This window comes from Hemitrygon akajei, chromosome 10, assembly GCF_048418815.1.
Source record: "Hemitrygon akajei chromosome 10, sHemAka1.3, whole genome shotgun sequence".
Classification (NCBI taxonomy): domain Eukaryota; kingdom Metazoa; phylum Chordata; class Chondrichthyes; order Myliobatiformes; family Dasyatidae; genus Hemitrygon; species Hemitrygon akajei.
In genome coordinates, this window is record NC_133133.1 from 21,392,886 (window position 1) to 21,414,951 (window position 22,066).

General features: G+C 42.0%; 1 protein-coding gene across 1 annotated transcript in view; it reads left to right on the plus strand.

The window, feature by feature from the left end:
* The window catches only part of eda2r (ectodysplasin A2 receptor), a 71,106-nt gene that overhangs the window by 21,118 nt on the left and 27,922 nt on the right, over nt 1-22,066 (plus strand). Inside the window, exons 3-5 of the mRNA XM_073057892.1 lie at nt 1,111-1,221; nt 9,977-10,155; nt 14,810-14,895. Of these exons, the coding sequence (XP_072913993.1) occupies nt 1,111-1,221; nt 9,977-10,155; nt 14,810-14,895 (376 nt within the window). The remainder of the gene's footprint in view (nt 1-1,110; nt 1,222-9,976; nt 10,156-14,809; nt 14,896-22,066) is intronic.

Sequence of the window (22,066 nt, forward strand, 5' to 3'; positions counted from 1 at the left end):
ACAATAAAATAAAATTATAAAATTAAAAACATACACTTGGTTAGGAAGTACTGATTTACTGGATAATCTGTCAAGTACACACTGCACACATCATCCAACGTGTTGAGGGACTTGCACACTAAAACTAACCATATAATATACATATAACCAAAGTAAGAGCATTGTCTGAATGGCACAATCTATATAATTGTGCTGCATGCCAACATTGAGGAATGAAATCACTTTTCCAAGAGAAAACACAACACTTCTATTGTCTCAGCACCAATTGTCTGTGCAACTATTGCAGAGAATGGCTTGTATAGAATAGGACAATACAGTACAGGAAGAGGTTTTCAGTCCTCAGTGGCTGTGCTGAACATGATGCTGAATTATACAGTTTCCCTGTACTTGAATTTAAAACCCTTAGTTACCCTGGGAGGGAATTCACACTCCTTTATTTGGACCAGTGCTCCAGAGTTTGGCTGTTAATCCGGTAACTAACACTACCTGTTATTACTGGAGCTGTCATCGCTGGTGTGGATGTGAACTTCACTATCCCCGGATTGGGGCTGGAGGAGCATTGTTTCATGATGACAGGGGCACACTGACACCTGGCTGTCATTTTGACCTTCTCCGTGCAAAGAGTTTCTGCTGAGCACAGGCATAGAAAAATGGAGCATTGAGTTTCGTTCAGTGCGGGTTTTGAACCTTGCCAAAATGCCGTTCTGGGATTGGAAATGTACGCACCAGGATTGGACCAGGCCTGGACTGTTTCCTTGAGTTTACCCACAGAACAGCTGGATTTATGACTGCCCAGACTATTTGGTTAACCTTTCATTTGAGAGCTCTTTTATTCTATTGAGGGTTTGTCAGAGCTGCTCGTATATTTTCACCCCACGTCAGAACTGCCACAACTTGGTATTAATGTAATTGGAGCTGTCATCACCTGAAAGAAGTGTTTTGTTCTTATTGATACAGTCCCTGTGTAAATATGTTAAAACAACATTTAAAAAAAACAGTGAAATGATCAGACTCTTAGTTCATGAGTACTAGCTGTGTGCCAAGGAAGTACCTGTACAAAGTACAAAGTTAAAACATGCATAATCTATCTCTTTTTGACTTCTTCTCCAGCTACTCAATGTCTTTGCGAGCTTGAATACTTGCCAGGAGAATGAGTACGTGGATGTCGACAGAAACTGCAAATTGTGTAAGGAGTGTGGACCAGGACAAGAAGTGTCGAAGGTATGCAGCTGTCCAGGGAGCTTGCAATGTGTCCACTCTGCAAGGGTTGCAAAATGTACTGCAGAAGTGGTGATCTAAAATTAGCAGCCAAAAATGCCAAAAATGCTCACCAGGTCAAGCTTGCGAGTACAGGGCAACACAACAAAAAAAATTCAGGTCAATGATTTGAAATGGCTGCTCATATCAATTCTGATAGGAAAGCCATTGTCTTGAACCGTTAACTGTGTTTCTGACTCCAAAGTGTGAACTACTTATGGTGAGAAAACCCTTTGATATACGAATCTTTATTCCTTTACTGCATTGACATGATCAATTCTAAAGTTTTTCTAAGAACCAATAAAATAAATTGATATATCGGCTTAGAATTGGCAGCAAGTGGTTTGGTGACTGCCTATATTATGAAGGAACTGGGATGAGAATCTCAGTAAGGAAGGAGAGTTCTGACTTGACTGGTGAATCATTGTAGATAGAGCTAGGGAACTGCAAGGGTATAAAAACACTGATGGGAGTTGTATACAGACTCCGAAACATTAGTAAAGATGTGGTCTACAAATTACAATGAGAGATAGAAGATGTATGCCAGAGGGCAATATTACAATAGTCATGGAGGACTTCAATATGTGGGTAGATTGGGAAAATCAGATTGGTGCTGGATTACAGGAAAGGGAATTTCAAGAGTACCGACGAGGTGGCTTTTTAGAGCAGCTCGTGGTTAAGCATACTAGAAGATCAACTATTCTGAATTGGGTGTTGTGCAATGAACCAGAATTGGTTAAAGACCTTAAGGTAAAAGAACCCTTGGGGGCAAGTGATCATAATATGGTCAAATTCACCCTGAAATTTGAGAAGGTGAAGCTAAAGTCAAATGTATCAGTATTACAGTGGAGTAAAGGGAATTACCAAGGCATGAGGGAGGAGTTGGCCAGAATTGATTGGAAAGGAACACTGGCAGGAATGACGGCAGAGCAGCTGGAATTTCTGGAAGCAACTTGGAAGGCACAGGATATATACTTTCCATTGAGGAAGAAGAATTCTAAAGGCAAGATAACACAACTGTGGCTAATAAGAGAAGTCGAAGCTAACATAAAAGCCAAAGAGTGGGTACATAATAGTACAAATATTAGTGGGAAGTTAGATTGGAAAGTTATTAAAAACCAACAGAAGGCAACTACAAACGTTTGTAAATAAATCATTAAGAAGGTAAAGATGGAATACGAAACTAAGATAGACAGTAATATTAAAAAGGATACCAAAAGATTCTTTAGATACATAAAGTGTAAAAGAGAGGCAGGAGTGGATATCGGGAACAAGGAAATGTCAGACGAACTGATTAAGAATTTTGCATCAGTCTTCACTGTGGAAGACATGAGTAGCATGGTGGAAGTTCCAGGTGTCAGGTGTCATGAAGCATTTGAAGTTACTATTACTGGAGAGAAGATTCTTGGGAAACTGAAAGGTCTGAAGGTAGATAAGTCACCTTTTGATTGACAGTAAATGAACTTAATCAGTGTAGACATCTGGAGCAGATAATGAACTGCCTTCATACAATCTTTTTGATGATTGTATCCTCCAAATCTTTATATTCATTGTAACACTCAAGATGATAGTCGATACCTTTAAATTCTTCATAGTTTCTAACTTGTTGAAGTAGTGAAATAATTTCATTTTCACTCTAGCTGTTTTTGGCATCTTCAAGTCTTGAACCACAATGAGCAAAAGTTCTGAATTGTCTTACTATTTATTTCTTGCTAACTATCAGTGACAAAATTCACTGATTATTCTTTTTGAACACCAACACATAACCGACAGTATTTAAAAACTGTTCACTCTAAGAGTGCAGTTTCTAACAGCTACAGGGGTGAACATGACTGACACTAGTTATAAACTGTTTGGCAACAATTTCCTGCCCCAATTAAGCAGCATTATGTCCCAAATAAACAAAAGGAGTCCCAAATGTTTTCTTGATTAGTTTTTGTTCTTTGAAGAGTTGTCCCAAAAAATTGGCTGCCCTGATTTACTGATGTTCCAATGAATCAGAATCCACTGTATTTTCAGAGTTAGTGGTCCACCCAACATATTGTTGGCAAATGTTCAATTTTGGTGGGTGCCAGTGATCGTCGATTGGAGTTCAATTCCAGCCACAATCTGCAAGGAGTTTGGACGTTCTCACTGTGACCTGTGGGTTTCCACTGGTTGCTCCAGCTTTCTTATACATTCCAAAGATGTATGGTTAGGGTTAGCAGGTTGCGTGTCTATAATGATGGCACTGGAAGCACGGTGACAGTTGTGGACTGCCCCATACACAAACTTCGCTGATTTGATTTGACACAAACAACACATTTCACTGTATGTTTTGATGTTTCAATGTACATGTGACAAATAAAGCTAATCTTTCTTTAAATACAAATTAACTGCATGAATTTGGCAATTAAAATACAGCACTTGAAACACTTAAAATTTGCATATTTTCAAATCAAGTCAATTCCTTCAACAAGCTGAATGTTAATTGGAACTTGTATCTCTCCCTCATTGACATTCCTCTCTGTACAAATGAATGGGGTTGTTGAATGTACATCAGTTGAACTTGGTAGGAATACATTGGGTTCTGAGGCAAACTGTGCTCTGCCGTTCAAAGTGGCCATGGTGGACTTGTCTGTGGAGATGCTTGGAATTTCTCCAACTTCACATGACTCCCTTGGATCACAAGCTTCCTCACATCAATGGGAGTAAATGTTGGCAATTTTGGGGCATTGAATTTATTACACAATGCACAGGTTGCTCAAATATTGCCAGAAACCCAGTGGCACTCTGGCAGCTTGCGAATATTAATTTGATAATGCCTCTGCCTCATTCTTTATCTCCAGCAATTACTCCTGTTTAACATTGAGGGTACTGAAGCACAGGGAGTGTAAGAATAGGATGATTTGGCAGATGAATGTATGGCTCAGGAACTGGAGCAAGGGGCAATGTTTCAGATTTCTGGATCATTGGGAGCTCTTCTGGGAAAGGTATGACCTGTACAAAAAGAACAGGTGGCATCTGAAACAGAGGGGGATCAACATCCTTGCAGGAAGGTTTGCTAGATGTTTTGGGGAGGGTTTAAACTAATTTGGCAGGGGGATCGGTACCAATGTGATAGAGCTAAGGATGGGCAGTTGGTATTTAAGCAGCTAATAAGACTGTGAAGAAGGCAGATGGTAGGGCAAAATTTTAGTCAGTGGAATGAACTACATTGTAGCATGGGGGTAAAATGGAAAAGGACAAGGAATGCAGGACTGAAGAGGATATATTTGATTGTACACGGTATACAGAATAAGGTAGATGATCTTCTAGTGCAGTTAGAGATTGGCGGGTATGACGTTGTGGGCCTCACTGAGTCATAGCTGAAAGAAGATCATAGTTGGGATCCTAAGTGTTGTATCGTATGGGGTGCAGTGACTCTGCTGGTAAAAAATTGAAATCAAATCATTAGAAAGAATTGGCACAGGATCAGAAGATGTAGAATCCTTGTGAGTAGTGTTAAGAAACCGCAAGGGTAAAAAGACCCTGATGGAAGTTATATAAAGGGCTTTGAACAGCAGCCAAGGATGTGTGATACAAATTACAACAGGAAATAGAAAAGGTATGTAAAAAGGGCAATGTTACAATAATCATGGTGCATTTCAATATGCATATGGATTGGGAAATCGGATTAGTGCTGGATCCCAAGGGAGAGTATTTCTGGACTGTCTACAAGATGCCTTTTTAGTGCAGCTTGTGGTAGAGCCCATTAGGGGAAAGACAATTCTGGATTGGGTGTTGTGTAATAAACCTGATTTGATTAGGGAGCTTGAGGTAAAGGAACTCTTAGGGGTCAGTGATCATAATATGATAGAATTTATCCTACAGTTTGAGAGGGGAAAGATAAAGTCAGATGTATCGATGTTACAGTGGAGAAAAGGGAATTACAGAGGCATGAGAGAGGAGCTGGCCAGAGCTGATTGAAAGAGAATTCTAGCAGGGATGAAGGTAGAATAACAATGGCTGGTAGATATTCAGAATTGATACATCTCTAACAGTGAAGAAGTATTCTAATTAGAGAATGACACAACTATGGCTGACAAGGAGAGACAAATACAGCATAAAAACAAAAAAGTGGGTATATGACATAGCAAAAATTAGTGGCAAGTTAGAAGATTGAGAAGCTTTTTAAAACCAACAGAAAGCAAGTAAAAAAAACCTGTAAGGAAAGAAATATTGAAGTAAGGAAGTAAGGTAGCCAATTATATAAAAGACGATACCAAATGTTTCTTCAGATATGTAAAGAGCTAAAGAGAGACGAGAGCAGTTATCAGACCACTGGAAACTGACATTGGAGAGGTGTAATTTGGGACAAAGAAATGACGGACAAACTTAATGAGTATTTTATGTCACATCACGGTGGAATACACTAACAGTATGGCAGAAATGTGAGTGTATCAGGGGGCAGAAGTGAGTGTAGTTGCTATAACAAAGGAGAAAGTGCTTGCGAAGCTGAAAGATCTGAAGGTAGATAAGCCACCTGGACCAGATGGACTATACTCCAGGGATACTGAAAAAGATAGCTTAAGAGATTGTTGAGGCATTAGTAATGATCATATGCACAAGAAAGTCTGTCGCTTCTGGAAATTCAAAGCAACGCACACAAAGTGCTGGGAGAACTCAGCAGGCCAGGAGCAACAATGGAAGAGAACAAGCGAACCAACGGTCGATGTTTTGGGCTGAGACTCTTCTTCGGGACTGAGAGGAGGGGGGGAAGATGCCCGAATAAAAAGGTGGGGGAGCGGAAGGAGGGGAGAAACTACATACTGGAATGTTTTCAGTGGATTAGAAGATTGCAAATGCCACTCCCTCTGGAGGAAGGGAGGAAGACAGAAGAAAGGAAATTATAGCCCAGTAAATCTGAGTTAAGTGGTTGGGAAGCTTTTGGAGTCCATTATAAAGGATGAGGTTTTGGGGTACTTAGAGACACTTGGTAAAATAGGCTAAAGTCAGCATGTTCACCTCAAGTGAAAATCTTGCCTGATAAATCTGTTGGAATTCTTTGCAGGATAGCAGGCAGTATTGACAAAAGAGATTCAGTGGATGTTGTTTACATGGATTTTCACAAGCCCTTTGACAAGATGCTGCACATGAGTCTGCTTAACAAGATAAGAGCCCATGGGATTATTGGAAAGATTCTAACATGAATAGAAGATTGTCTGAAGGCAGGAGTCAAAGAGTGGGAATAAAAGGGGCTTTTTCTGGGTGGCTGCCAACGTCTAGTACTGGTGCACATTGGTCAGTATTGGGACCGCTGTTTTCACGTTATATTACAGTGATTTGGAGGACATAATTGTTGGCTCTGTGCCCAAATTTGTGGATGCTACAAAGATAGGTGGAGGGTCAGGTAGTGTTGATGAAGCAGGGAATTTGCAGAAGAGCTTGGACAGATTGAGAAAATGGGCAAGTGGCAGATTGGAATGTAGCGTAGTGAAGTATTTGGTCATGCACTTTGGTAGAAGGAACAAAGGCATGGACTATTTTCTAAACAGGAAGAAAGTTTAAAAAAAAAAAATCAGAGGTTCAGAGGGACTTGGGAGTCCTAGTGCAGGATTCTATAAAGATTAACTTGCAGGTTGAGTCATTGGTAATGATGGTAAATGCAATGTTAACATTCATTTCGAGTGGACTAGAATATAACAGCAAGGATATAATGCTGAGGCTTTGTAAGGCATTGGTCAAACTACACTTGGGCCACTTATCTAGTAAGTCCAGGTTATGTGAACATTGATGCCAGGCAGACAATCTCTGAAGCGTATTGATAATGGCTGAGGTCACCCATCATGTAAAGACACTGCCCAGAAGAAGTCAATGGCAAACCATTTCTGTAGAGATGTTTGCCCAGAACAATCATGGTCATGGGATCATGATCACCCATGTCATACAACACAGCATGTAATGATGATGTTATCTAAGAAAAAAAATTGCTGGCGTTGGAGACAGTCCAGGGAACTTTCCTGAGAATGATTCCAGAATGAAAGGGTTAATGTGTAGGTAGCATTTGATGGCCCTGAGTCTGTACTTGCTGGAGTTTAGAAAAATGAGGGGGGATCTCATTAAAACCTTTTGGATATTGAAAGGCCCAGATAGAGTGGATGTGGTGAGGATGCTTCCTACAGAGGAGAAGTCTAGAACCGGAGGGTGCATCCTCAGAATAGAGTTTTTGGAATTCATTGCCACCGTCAGTTGTGGAGAGGGAGGCCAAATCAGTGGGTATTTAAAATGGAGTTTGATAGGTTCTTAATTTGTCAGGGTATCAAAGGTTAGGGGAGAAGGCAGAATGGAGTTCAGAGGGGTAATAAATCAGTCAGGAATGGTGGAGCAGACTCTTTATGCTGAATGGCCTAATTCTTTTCCTATGTCTTATGGTGTTACAGCATTGGTAACTATAGGTTGGTTATCATCCATCTGTCTGGAAGGACAATAAGTTATGATCATCATCATCACAAGCCTGGGCGGAAGGTATGGAGATCCTGAAAAGCCTCACCTTTCGCCTTTCGGCCTCACCAGTGTAGTCTAAAGGAAAGCTTATGAAGCAATACGTTCGGTTCCAGCTTGGCTGCAGGAGCTGCCGGACGGATGTTGAATGATGTCCAACTGCCTTAGGGGCTCCACTTTGGATTTGCTGTCTGGTAGCCATTGTCTCTCCTGAGGTGGCACACAAGGCAGTGGGTCTGTTTACCCATAGCTGGGGATGTGGTTCATGAGCACCAGTGTGTGTGCACACACACCGGTGGGCCTGCGTGCTATGTGTGCAGGGGCCAGACCTCCTTCCCGTCCTCTGTAGTTCAGCCCGAGTCTGAAAGGAGTTCAGTTTCTGTGTGTTGCCAGGGAGGAGGCACATGAGCCTTGCTGTTGGAGAGATGGAGAGGCTATGTACTGGTAGGGAGAGACTTACACATTCAGCAAGACTGCTAGCCAGCTGTGGAAACTGAAAGTGAGAGCCACAAGCACTGCCCACTACACTACCACACCAGATGCATCTCAACAACCATTTTGACACCATTGGTAACTATATAGTTTGACAATAGCAGCAGCACATTTGGAGGGGTTGAGGCTTGGGCACCAAAAGGTTGGTTCTGTGCATCTGTTAGGGTACTCTGCTCATTAAGTAACCAGACCTGAGATCAAAGCTGCCTTCTCTCTCTTGGTTGTCGTGCAGAGCATACAAAACATTTACAATTGGCTGAGTAGGATGGAATCCAACCAGATGTCTGCATCCAATCAGCTTTCCTGCAATAATAGCCTTGTCTGCAGCGGTGTGGGTTTCCTCTTCATGTTACATATGCTCTCTGAGTTTACTCTAGAAAAGGTGCAAGAGCTATAGAGAAGATTCAGAAGAGATTTATTATCATTACTCCAGAGATGAAGAACATTGAAAGAAGTTATGTTGTTTTCCTTGAAATTGTAGAGGCAGAGAGGGGATCAAACAAAGGTATGTAGGGTCATAAATCAATACAACACAGAATAAGGCCCTAAAGCTAGTCCTATCTGCTTGCAGTTGAATGCATTCCTTTAAACCTTTCCTAGCCAAATGCTTTTTAAACGTTATTATTATACTTGCCTTTATCACGTCCCATGACAACTTGTTGCATTGGCGCATATCACCATATGCATGATGAAATTGCTCCTCAGCCCCTATTGTTTCCCTTCTCACCTTAAAACTACGTGCCTGAGATGCTTGTTCCATATCCCTGGGGGAGAAAGACTCTGTGCTTTCACCCTATCTCATATCTCATCTCTTCACCCTTCATAATGTTTAGAGACATTTATAATCTAGGTCTCCCAAAGTACAGGGAATAAAGTCCTTGCCTTGAGTCCTGAGAATATTCTCATAAATCTTTTTTGAAAATACTTAAAGGCATGAAGGTACTGATTGTCAAGAATCCAGAGAAGTGATTTCCATCCTGTTGGTAGGGGTTCATGGCATATAAAAGGTTGGGAACCACTGGTCTAGAGGGTGACAATTACAAGCAAACTGATCATTCTGCGAATGAGGGGGGCCTTTTTGAAACCTATTGAAAATTGAAAGGCCGACATAGAGAATGCGAAGAGGGTGCCTTCATCAGGGTGCCTTCTTTCCCGAGACTCCATCACTATTGGACATTAAAATTCAAAGATTTACCTTTAGAACAGAGATGAGGAAGAATTCCTTTAACCAGAGGATGGTGGATTTGTGGAACGCTATGCCCCAGACATCCTGGAGCCCAAGTCATTGGGTATATACTGTATAAAGTTGAAGTTGACAGCTTATTGTTTGGTCAGGGCATCAAAAATTACTGAAAGGAAGCAGGAAAATGGCATTGAGAGGGATGAAGAATCAGCCATGATCGAATGGCGGAGAAGACTATAATGGCTGCTTGGCCTCATTCTGCTCCTATTTCTTTTGATATAAAAAAAGCAGAGGAAATGGAGTGAATGTAACCAGTGAAACAACTCAAAGAGATGTGAGAACAAGCACTTTTAATACATTGGATACTTAGTATATGGACAACTTTGCCAGGGGATGTTAGGCTGATGCAATTCTCAATTTCAAAAAGAGGTGGATATGTTTTTGAAATAAGAAATATATATATATTGCAGGGCTATGAGAAGTTGGTAGGAGATATGGACAAGCACAGAGTAGCATAAAGACACTACAGTGAATGACCTTTGTCCGTACCGTAACCTTTCTGCAATTGTCCACTTGTTGCAGGACTGCGGTTTTGGAGTTGGGGCTGATGCTCAGTGTGTGGCCTGCAGACCCAACAGGTACAAGGAAGGTTGGGGACGGCAGAAGTGCAAACGGTGTCTCTCTTGCTCCCTTGTGAATCGATTTCAGGAAGTGAATTGCACAGTCTCTAGTAATGCTGTGTGCGGGAAATGCTTGCCTGGGTAAGTGTGCTGGGGTTTTTCAACTGATGTGCATTTCCCTTGATACACCAATGTTATTGAAACCAGAGTTTCAAAAATAATGAGGATTTATCACTGATATGTTCCATCAAGTCAAGTTATTGTCATTTAACTTAAAATATAAAAAGTATTTGCCCCCCCCCCCCCAGAAGTTTTCATGTTTTATTGTTTTACAATATGGAATCACAGTGGATTTAATTTGACTTTTTTTGACACTGATCAACAGAAAAAGTGAAAGTGAAAACAGATCTCTACAAGGTGATCCAAATTTATTACAATTACTAAACAATTAATTGCATTATTGCTCAACCCCCTTCAAGTCAGTATTTAGTAGCTGCACCTTTGGCAGCAATTACAGCCTTAAGTCTGTGTGGATTGGTCTCTATCAGCTTTGCACATCTGGATACTGCAGTTTTTCCCCATTCTTCTTTACAAAACTGCTCAAGCTCTGTCAGATTGCATGGGGATCATGAGTGAACAGTCCTTTTCAAGTTCAGCCACAAGTTCTCAATTGAATCGAAGTCTGGACTCTGACATGGCCACTTAAAAACAATACAACACGAAAACTTCCAAAGGGAGTAAATACTTTTTATAGGCACTGTATATAGAATGGAGATAATGATTTTTCAAACCAAGGTGAAAAGCACAGTAGTACACATAACATACAATAATTTATGACAGTAAGGATAAAATCTACAAACAGATAAACAAAAGTGCATTAATATTAAATATTGTAAGGTATGTAACAGATTAACTAGTGACACTTTGAATACAATACGGATGGGAGTTCGGAAGCCTAATGGTCTGGGGAAAGAAGTATTTTCTTATCGTGACCATTCTTGTTTTTATGCACCGGAGTCTCCTGCCTGATGGTAGAAAGTCAAAGAGGATGCTGGATGGATGGGTGAGATCCTTAATAACACTAAGGGTCCTGTGTATGCAACACTTCTGATAAATGTCCCCAATGGATGGTAGGGAGAACCTTAAAATCCTCTCAGCTGTTCTCACAGTCCTTTGTAGGGACTTCAGATCTGATGCTCAACTGCTCCTATACCAGATGGAGATGCAACTTGTCAGGATGTTCTCAATGGTGCTCCTGTAAAATGGGGACATCCTTGCTTGCCTCCATCTTCTTAGGAAGTGGAAGTGACACTGTGCCTTCTTTATCAGGAAGATGATATTAAGGAACCAGGTGAGGCCATCCATGCTGTGAACTTGGTGCACTTAACTCCCTCTACAGAGGAGCCAAGTATTTGTAGAGGGGGGTGTGGTTCATCCACACTTCCCTGAAGTCCACAATGGTTTATCTTCTTCACGTGTAGGCTTAGGCTGTTCTCCCCTCACCAATTCACCAGCCACTTCACTCCTCTCTATATGCCATCTCGTCATTGTTCTCAACAAGGTCGTCAAACTTGATGACGCGGTTTGAGCTGGATCCTGCGACACAGTCATTGCTTTAGTAGCAGATGAGCTTACAGCCTTGGGGATCGCCAGTGCTCAGCATAATAAGATGAGAGACATTCCTGCCCTCGCATACTGGCTGTTGCCTTACTGTTAAGAAGTCCAGTATCCAATTGCAGAGGTAGCAGTTGAAACCCAGCACGGACAGTTTCCCCACCAGTTTCTGGGGTATGATGGTGTTGAACACCGAACTGAAGACTATAAACAGCAGTCTGGCATACAAGACAGGACAGAGTGGAAGGCACAGGCTACTGCGTCATCAGTGGATCGATTCCAGAGATAAGCAAACTGGAAAGGGTCCACTGTAGCCAGGAGAAGGGCTTTAATGTGCTCCATGACCAGCTGCTCAAAGCATTTCATAATGGTTGATGTTAATGTTACCAGACGATAGTCATTTAGGCAGGTTACTGTGGCCTTCCTTGGCACTGGAATGATGGCTGCCAACTTGAAAATCGAGGGGACAATGGATTGTCCCGAAGAAATGTTGAATATGTCTGTCTGCACCTTTATCAGCTAGGCTGCGCAGTTTTTTCAGAACCTGACCTGGTATATTATTGGGCCCCGCAGCTTTGCATGTGGTGTCTCTGGCCAGTGTCAACTTCACCTCAGCTTTAGCCAGACAGAGTGTCCGCTGCCTTGGGGGGAGGGGTGCCTCCCCTGCTCCCCTCCTCCCCTCCCATTACCGCCACCTTCTGAACTGGAGTGTCAGTCACTATACTGAATATTCCAAGATCTGTCCAAGGTCGCTATAGGAGAAAGGGAGGAGGTGGATGGGGCTCTGGCAGTAATTTTTGCATCTTAGCTAAAGATGAGGTACCAGAAGGGACAGGCCCGAGTTGAGGCCTGCATTGATTGGCCAAGCTCATACTGAGTACTGAGGGGAAAGCGTAAAGGGCTAAGTCACCTGCTCCTGATCTTACTTTCTGATGTTCTTGTGTTTTACCTGGAACAAAGGAGGCTGAAGAGTGACCTGACAGAGGCACGCAAAATTACAAGGGACATGCACTCAGTGGACTCCTGGACCTAATAAAGTGATCTTCTGCTGCTATAGCCCATCTACTTCAAGCTTTGATTTAATGTGGATTCAGGAATGCTCTGCTGCACACCATTGTTGTGGTGCGGGTGTCTGAGTTACTGTCACCTTCCTGTCAGCTTGAACTCACCTGGGCATTTTCCCTTGACCTCTCAACATGGCATTTTCGCGCACAGAACTGCCACTCACTGGATTGTTTTCACACCATTCTCTGTAAACTCTAGAGACTGTCATGCTTAAAAATCCTAAGAAATCAGCTGTTTCCATCTGGCACCAACAATCATTCCATGCTCAAGGTCACTTGGATCACATTTCTTCCCCATTCCGAAGTTTGGCCTGAACAATAACTGAACTTCTTGATCATGTCTGTAGGCTTTAATGCATTGAATTGTTGCCACATGACTGGCTGATTAGATACTTGCATTAATGGGCTGGTTCGATTTGATTCGCTGTGGTGCAAAATGATACATTTCACTGTAATAGTGTTTCAATGTGCATTTGACAAATAAAGCTAACATTTCTCTTTAAATAGGATTAGTGTACATGAGTAAAATGGTCTGCATGTACATTGGGGCAGTATGACCCATTTCTGTGCTGGACAGCTCTGACTCTATGACTCAAAGACATGTCGTTATTTTATGGCAACAGTTTCACTGACAACAGCGAGACGGTTTACTCATTTAGATTATGAAGCAGTGAATTTCATAGGCAGCTTGTGCACTTGGAGAGCCATCAATACTTCAGGCTTGTTACAAGACAGCAATTACCTTATTACAAATGGGAGAATGCACATTTAGAGCTTGAAAGGGATATATATGTTGACAGTTAACCAAGAGCGGTAGGTTAACTGTCAACATACATATCCTTTTCCTTTAGCACTGTCTCTGTTTCCAGGTCTTCCCCAGTATCAGGTTACAACTGGGTAGCATTCCTACGCTCTGTACTGACTGTGAAACAGCAGGAGTTCTTCGCATCATTTTGTAAATGTCAGAATCACAATCAGAATCAGGTTTAATATCACTGGCATATGTCATGAAATATGTTGTTCTGCAACAGCAGTACAGGGCATTGCAGATAAAATTACTATAGGTTACAAGAATAAATAACCAGCAAGCATGCAAATGAATAAAAAAAAGATATATAAGTAAGTAAAGGATGGTGGGGTAGAGATGCGTCTTGACCAAAGGAGGTGTAAGAGGCTCCTTCCTTCCGTGAGCCTGCAGGTCACCCTTGGGCAAGGTGTAGCACATGCTTATCCCCGTGATCAGGGTCAGCTATCGCATAACCAGAGTTAGTGGTACTCTTTCTCAGGGACACAGCTTGTAGGGCTGCTGCCTCCCAGCTCTAGCGAACTGTTTTCAATCCTAACCTCCATTACTGTCTATATATAGAGTTTATATGGTCTCCTCTGTGGGTTGTCTCCCAGTTCTCCAGTTTCCTCCCGTATTCAAAAAACGGGGAGTATTATAGGTTAATGGGCCACTGTAAATTGCCCCTGGTGTATATAAGTGAGTGGGCTGGCAAGGTGGAGGTGTAAGGCACTCTTTCCGTCCGCTAGCCTGCAGGTCACACCTTGGGCAAAGTGCAGCACTTCCTGAGCCCTTCCCTGACCTCGCCTGATTAGGGTCACGTGAAGCACGGGAGCAGGTGGTGGATGGTCATATGAGCAGCAGGTGCCTATCACAAGTCCTGGTTGTGCAGCTACTGACACCAGGCAGGCAATCTCCGAAGGGTATTGATAATGGCTGGGGTCACAGTGGCAAACCACTTCTGTAGAAACATTTGCCAAATCATTCATGGTCATGGAAAGACCGTGATTGCTCACGTCATACGACACGGCACATCCCGCATGAATGAATTAAGTAAGTAAGTAAATAAATTAATCAAGCCAAAGAGAGCAATTAGTGAGGTAGTGTTCATGGGCCATTCAGAAATCTGTGGTGGAGGGGAAAACTCTGATCCTGCAATGTTGAATGTGCATCCACAGGAAAAGTGCTATGAGATTCATGTGTGGTGAAATCATAAATGCACTTTTATTGGCGCTTTTTTTTAGAACTATGCCGATCATCATTCCTCTTCTGCAGTCCTGTTTGCTATTGGTCTTCAGGTCCTCAATTAATCTTCTCCTTTATACTTTTCCAGATTCTACAGGAAAACCCGGCTTGGAGGATTGCTGGACACAGAATGCATTCCCTGCAGTGACCCAGTCAGTCCCGGTCAATCCCAGTGTAGGTGCCTGCTTCTCTGCAGATTTCAAACTGGGCTCGAGACTATGCATAGTTCGAGAATATATAGTTAATTCATTTGCTCATTCTGCCACCATTATTGACCCAATAATCCTATTTCTTCCACACCTGTTGGGTATCTGGTCCATAAGACCATAAAATGTGAAAGCAGATTTAGGCCATTCAGCCCATTAAGTCTGCTCTGCCATTCCATCATGACTGATTTACTATCCCTCTCAATCTCATTCTCCTACCTTCTCTCCATAACGTTTGACATCCTTATTAATCAAGATCATATCAACCTCTGCCTTAAACATACCCAGAGATTTGGCCTCCATAGCTGCCAATGAATCCAACAGATTCACTACCCTCTGGCTGAAGAAATTCCTCCTTATCTCTGTATTCAGGTCCTGGACTCCCCAAACTATAGGAAACATCCTCTCCACATCCACTTCCGTCTCCAATCTGTTTCTATCTAAAAATTGCCCGAGTTACTGTATATGGAGAGGTTGAGCAGGTTAGCACTTTGCTTCTTGGAGTGTGGGAGATGGAGGGGCTGACCTTGTAGAGGTGTATCAAATCATGAAGGGCTCAGACAGGGTTAATTCACACGGTCTTTTTCTCAGAGAAAGGGAATCCAATACTAAAGGGCTTAGATTTAAGGTCAGGGAGGAAAGATTTAAAAGGGTCAAGGGGCAACTTCTTCTCCCAGAGGGTGGTCAGTAAATTGAATGAGATGCCAGAGGAAGTGATTGAGGCAGATACAGTACATTAGTAACACTTAAATACAATTGGACTGATACACAGATAGGAGAGGCTTTGAGGGATATAGGCCAGATGCAGACAAAGGGGACTAACTTGGATGGACAACCAGGACATGAAGGGCTGTTTCCACACCCTAGTACTCTTATTCTAGTTCCACAAATGGACTAAAGAAGTGTAGCCAAAAGGAAAACCGAATGAATGTTCTCCTGGGTTGCCAGCAGTGGAACATTTTCATTTCCTGGAGATTTTGGGCCGTGCACACTACGAGACATATTCTAGGTGCCGTAGGACAGGTGGAGTACCTCATCTGGGTTCATAGACACCCACCACGCTCCCCCACCCCCACATTTCAGCCTTCTGATCTCAGTCCTTATTTTAGGGAGGAGTCAAGCACAGGTCAGGTCATATCCCCACAGACAGTAACTGAAAATCACTATCATATGTTTCACAATGACTATTAATAGAATGGTATTGGCAGAGAACTCGGAACAGGTTGTACAGTGATAATGTATGTCAGTGCAGGAGAAAAAATACTATATAAGTAAGGCAGATAATCTCCAGACAGACAACAAATATTCAGTGCTGTGTTATCTTTGAAGATAATTTTTTGCCAAATTTGCAGCTCAGTCTATCTTTGCTTCTGAATGGTGTTCTTTATGACCAGAATGCTCCAAAGCAGTCAAATGGGTGGACGAGGTTGGATGAGATGGGGTAAAGAGTGTGGTTGTATCACTGTGTCGGGTGTCTGTCACAGGAAGTCAGGTGTTGCACGGTTTTGCGTTTAAAGTTGTGCAGTGTGGTCCTCGTTGGACACGCCACGACATTCTGAGAGGGCACCTTGGCACATGTTTGTGTGTCGTGAAGGGAGGGGAGAGATGAGGACTGGAGTGTTTGGTAAGAGCAATGGTGGGGGAAAGGGATTGGAGGCTGGGGAGAATAGGTTGGATGAAGACAGCAAATTAGAAATGGAGCACCACCAGTCAGAAAAGAGGGATTTGGAATAGGCATGAGTGAGGGGTTGCTAAGACTTAGGTAAGCATTTACCTCTAATCCAGCACTGAAAGTATGCATGTAAAGCTGTGTATAATACTGGGACAATGTGGTCCAAGTTAACCCAGAGCAATGGCAGAGGGAATAGACCAACCTAGGTGTAAATTTGTCCAGTTAGTACAGGTTCCACTTCCCCCAGATTGCCTCAGGAATCTAAATCCCATCCTCCCACACCCTCTCTCTTGCCACAGTCATTTTCTTCATCCTCCTATACCCACTTACACATGGATATAGGAGGCATGAAAGCAACTGAGATAGCTATCTTTTGAGGATTTTAAAAAAATTATCTCTTAACTTATATTCAGTCTGTGTGACCTCATCGCTTTTTTCATCTAAGTTGTTCATCCATAAGACATAGGAGCAGAATTTTGCCATTTGGCCCATCAAACCTGCTCTGCCATTCAATCATGCCTGATTTATTTTCCCTCTCGATCCTACTCCCCTGCCTTCCCCCATATCAATATGTATCATGACCAAGGATACCTCACCTTCTTCCAGAATGTTCTGTAACTTTGCCAGGACATCCTTTCCCAAACATCTATTTGTTCCCTTATCTTTGAAACCCCACTCTTTTTCCTACCTTCCTCTTCAGCCCAACACCCGTGGTCCACTTCCTTGAGAAGACGTCTTCCCCACAATGAGGCCCAAAATGGTGGACTTGCCTGAGAGGGAGATGCCCCTTGGGGTTTCCTGTACTAGCTATTGCATTCCTCTCTTCCCGGCAATCTCTTGTTCCCTTTCTTAACCTCTTTTCTAAATTGGCTTGCCTTGCTCTGTCGTTGCTCCACATTCACTCCAGCCACAGTTCCATTTCTACAGAGCAGACATCATGGCTGCATGTATGTTAACCATTAGACCATAAGACAAAGGAACAGAATAAGGCCAATCAGCCTATTGCGTCTGTTCCACCACCCAAACTTGGCTGATTTGTTAACCTTCTCACTTGCATTCTCCTGCCTTCCCACTGTAACTTTTGATGCCTGACTAATCAAGAACCTATCAACCTCCGTTTCAAATATACCCAACCAATTGGCCACTACAGCCATCTGTGGCAATGGCTAAAAAAAATCCCTCCTATCTCTGTTCTCAAGGGTCATCGTTGTATTCTGGAGCTGTGCTACCTGGTCCTAGAATCACCCACTATTGGAAATGTCGTCATGAGCACCGGAAGCATCTCTGACTTCCATTGTCCCAGAGCAACATTCCATGTGACTATGCCATGCGGCAATGACTTGCCCTTCATGTATTTCCTTTCTCTAAATCCAAGAGTTTTATTTACACTACAACAGTACTTTCAACAGACACACACCTTTTTTTGTATTTTAACTACTGTACCTTAGTAATGGTAGAGATATTCCCCAGACCGTTTGCTGAATAGTTGCCCCCACCTCCCACGCACCACTTGTAACTTTTTGAATCCTGACATCTCCTGTGGACTCGGGTATGGGCTGTTGTGTTGACCTTTTATGCTTTTCCTGCTCTTTATTGCCAAGTGTGCAATGTACTTTGTATTTAACCTCCCCATACTGTTTCCCACACATTTGTGCTGATCGCTATATTTATTGTTGGATTTTTTTCATCACCATGTATACTGTTCACTCATGCAAGCAAGGGACTGTATTGCACCCTGATGATAAAATAAACTAATTAACTAAGCTAACTAACCTGAAGCCCAGTTCTGGGGCACATTCTGTTACTGTTTTTAGACTTCGGGCCTGGGTTATAAATTGTCCCTGTAGTGCAAAATGACAGGTAAAAGGTGGTTGTCACAGAGTTATTCAGCACTACAGAACAGGAACAGGCCCTTCAGCCCATCTAGTCCATGCTGAACAATTTTTCTGCCTAATTCCATTGACCTACACCCAGAGCATAGTGTTCCAAGCCCCTCCCCTCCATGTACCTGGCTAAATTTCTCTTAAATGTTGGAAACAAACCTGTATCCACCACTTCCATTGGCAGCTCATTCCATACCCTCTCCACCCTCTGAGTGAAGAAGCTTTCCCTCATTTGCCCCTTAAATATTTCACCTTTCACCCTTAACCCATCACCCTTGTAGTTTTAGTCTCATCCAACCATAATGGAAAAAGCTTGCTTGCATTTACCCTATCTATGCACCTCATAATTTTGTATACCTCTGTCAATTTTGCCCTTATTATCTCTGGGGAGACTTGATTTTTCAATTGTGTGACTTCAAGAAAAAAGAATTGGGTAAATTAAGTTCTAGCCAATAGAAATTAATGGCGTGCAATGAGGCCATTAAGTTTCTGTAACCGTGGAGGGCAAATATACTCTGTTTCCCAGTTTTGTTTTATGATGAGGCACTCATCAAATACTCGTATGAGTAGATTTTAATTTGGATAAGGAATTGTCTGCAAACCTCCCATTTAATCTTCGAAAGAAAATATTTTCCTTCTGAACTTTAAGGAAAAAGAATGGCTTTGGGGTTGAGTGAGATGATGAAAGGTACAATGAATGATATTGACTCATAGCAGGTCTGAATCAGATGATTTATACTGTCCCATGTATAAATAATGATTAAATCAAGATAAAAGTTAATTCAGCAAAGTACCTTAGTGCTGTCTACAGAAGCATACCAGTTCTTAACAAAAGCAGAAAATATCTCCGAGTTGTACCATCTGTGTGTTTTTTTTTGTTTCTTATTCTAGACTTTAGTTGTGTGACTTAATCTTTCAGGGAGAATATCAATGTGCACACTCTTATTCCAACATGAAATTGTGTGCATAGTGAGAGATCTGTTCTTTGACTGTAGTATCAATTACATACCGTCAGCTGTGGCTCATTTGCATTCACGTTGAGTTTAAACCTACAGGTTCTGTGTTTGAGACCCCTCCAGTCTGAGCATTATAATCCATGCTGGCTTTGAGGGAGTGGTACGTAGTTGAATAATGCTGTTTTTTTTGGGTGTAAGCTGAGAAACTGATCATTTATTTCAAGGCATTATTTCAAAGAACAAAGGGTTTTATCCAAAGTATTCTGGCCAATATTTAACCTCTTGTCACCATTTGTAGGACAGATTATTGTCATTGATTGTCAGATCATTGTCGTGTTAGTGCTTTTGCGAGGCTATTTTCTACGTGGTGGTTTTCTGCAGTGTTCCCTGCGCTCAAAGCACTTCATTACTGAACAGTGTTTAAGGATGTTCTGAAAGGAAGCTGAAGGGTACAAACAAAAATTACAGGGTGTTTTTTTTTTTGCTTTTAAATTCCACACTTCGTAAAAGATGAATTTATGTACATTTTTAAAAAAGATCATCACCTTTCCGTTCCCCCTCTCAATGTCCTGAATCACTGAATCCATGGGCTACTGGATCAATTCTGTACTTCTCCATAACCACCTATCATCAGTGGTGAATCTAAGGAATTCATTGCCACAGGCAGCTGTGGAGGCCAAGTCACTGGGTATATTTAAGGCAGAGTTTGATAGATTCTTGATTAGTCAGAGCTTGAAGAGATGCAGGGCGAAGACAAGAGATTGGGGCTGAGTGGGAGAACAATGAAATGGCTGAGCCAAATGGCCTAATTCTGCTCCTATATCTTGTGGTCTAATGATCTTGTTTTCTGTTGTTAGAACACAGGTTTGTTAGTGTGGTACAGGGGCAAATTCTATGGACCACCATGTCTGTGCCAACTACGATCCCAATCTGACTAACCCCATCTGCAAGAGGTTTTTGCTCCTCTATTCCTTGCCGCCTTGTGTGTCTGTCTGAATGTTTCTAAAATGTTGGGATTATATCTATTTCTACTACTTCTCACTTGGCAGCAAGCTCAAGGGACCCACATTTCCCCTCTCATCTTAAAACTATGCCCTCTAATATTTGACTTTTTTATGCCTCTCATAACACTGGACAACAAAGATTTTGCTTCCTTAATACCTTTAGGTGTATCTTATGAATTTTGGGCTACTGATCATGAAATTTCCCTAACATGCACCATTTTTTGAAATCACTTATGTTTATTATTTCAATTCATAATTCAAGTCAATTAAAATGTAAGCTGGGAAAGTTTTCTATCTTGTCCAGGCATGCTTAGGTGGCGTGGCTGCTACATGGCAGGACAGATTTTAGTAATAATTATTGGGTTCAGGACTGTAACGATGGAATTTGCTGTCACCAGGCACAAAAATTTCTATGAAGGATTTCGATATTTGAGATAGATGCTTCCCAGAATAGCTGATGCCAAGATTAAGGAAAGCATTTTTGTTGGTCCACAAATCAAACAGGTCATCAGTGACAGGCAATTTGAAGAATTTCTAGTGGGACTGGAGAAAATCACATGGAAGGCATTCAAGGAAGTTGTTGAAATTTTTCTCGGCATCTACAGATCACCAAGCTACATGCAGCTGGTTGAAAGCGTGCTTCAAGCACATAAAACCATGAAATGTAACATGTCACTACAAATTCATTTTCTGCATTCCCAGTTAGACTTCTTCCCTGCAAATCTTGGTGCTGTTAGTGACGAGCATGGTGAAAGCTTTCACCAGGACATTGTGGTCATGGAGGAAAGATACCAGGACAACTGGAATCCATCAATGCTAGCGAATTATTGTTGGACACTTAAGCGAGAAGTCTCAGACACTGAGTACAAATGAAAATCATTAACAAAGTATTTTTAACATAGTTGAACTATTGCAAAGCATCAACACCATTATACAATTAAACACATTATATTCAATAAAAGTTAATTTGTTGTTTCTCCAAAATCCTACATGATACAAGTAGTTTGAAATTATATTTGTGTTCATCTTCAAGCAGAGTATCATAAACAAAAAAAAATTCTGAGGAAGCAACACTACTGAAAAAATTTGTTGTCCAGTGTAATTTTATATGTTTCTTTTAGGCTGCCCCTCAGACTCCTATGTTCCAGTGAAAATGATCCAAATTTGTCCAATCTCTCCTTGCAACTAACTCTACCTAATCCAAACAGTTATATGGTGCAGCTCTATAAAACTCTAGTTAGGTCACACTTGGAGTACTGTGTCCAGTTCTGATCGCCTCACTATAGGAAGGATGTGGAAGCATTGGAAAGGGTACAGAGGAGATTTACCAGGATGCTGCCTGGTTTAGAGAGTATGGATTATGATCAGAGATTAAGGAAGCTAGGGCTTTACTCTTTGGAGAGAAGGAGGATGAGAGGAGACATGATAGAGGTGTACAAGATATTAAGAGGAATAGATAGAGTGGACAGCCAGCGCCGCTTCCCCAGGGCACCACTGCTCAGTACAATAGGATATGGCTTTAAGGTAAGGGGAGGGAAGTTCAAGGGGGATATTAGAGGAAGGTTTTTCACTCAGAGAGTGGTTGGTGCGTGGAATGCATTGGGTGAGTCAGTGGTGGAGGCAG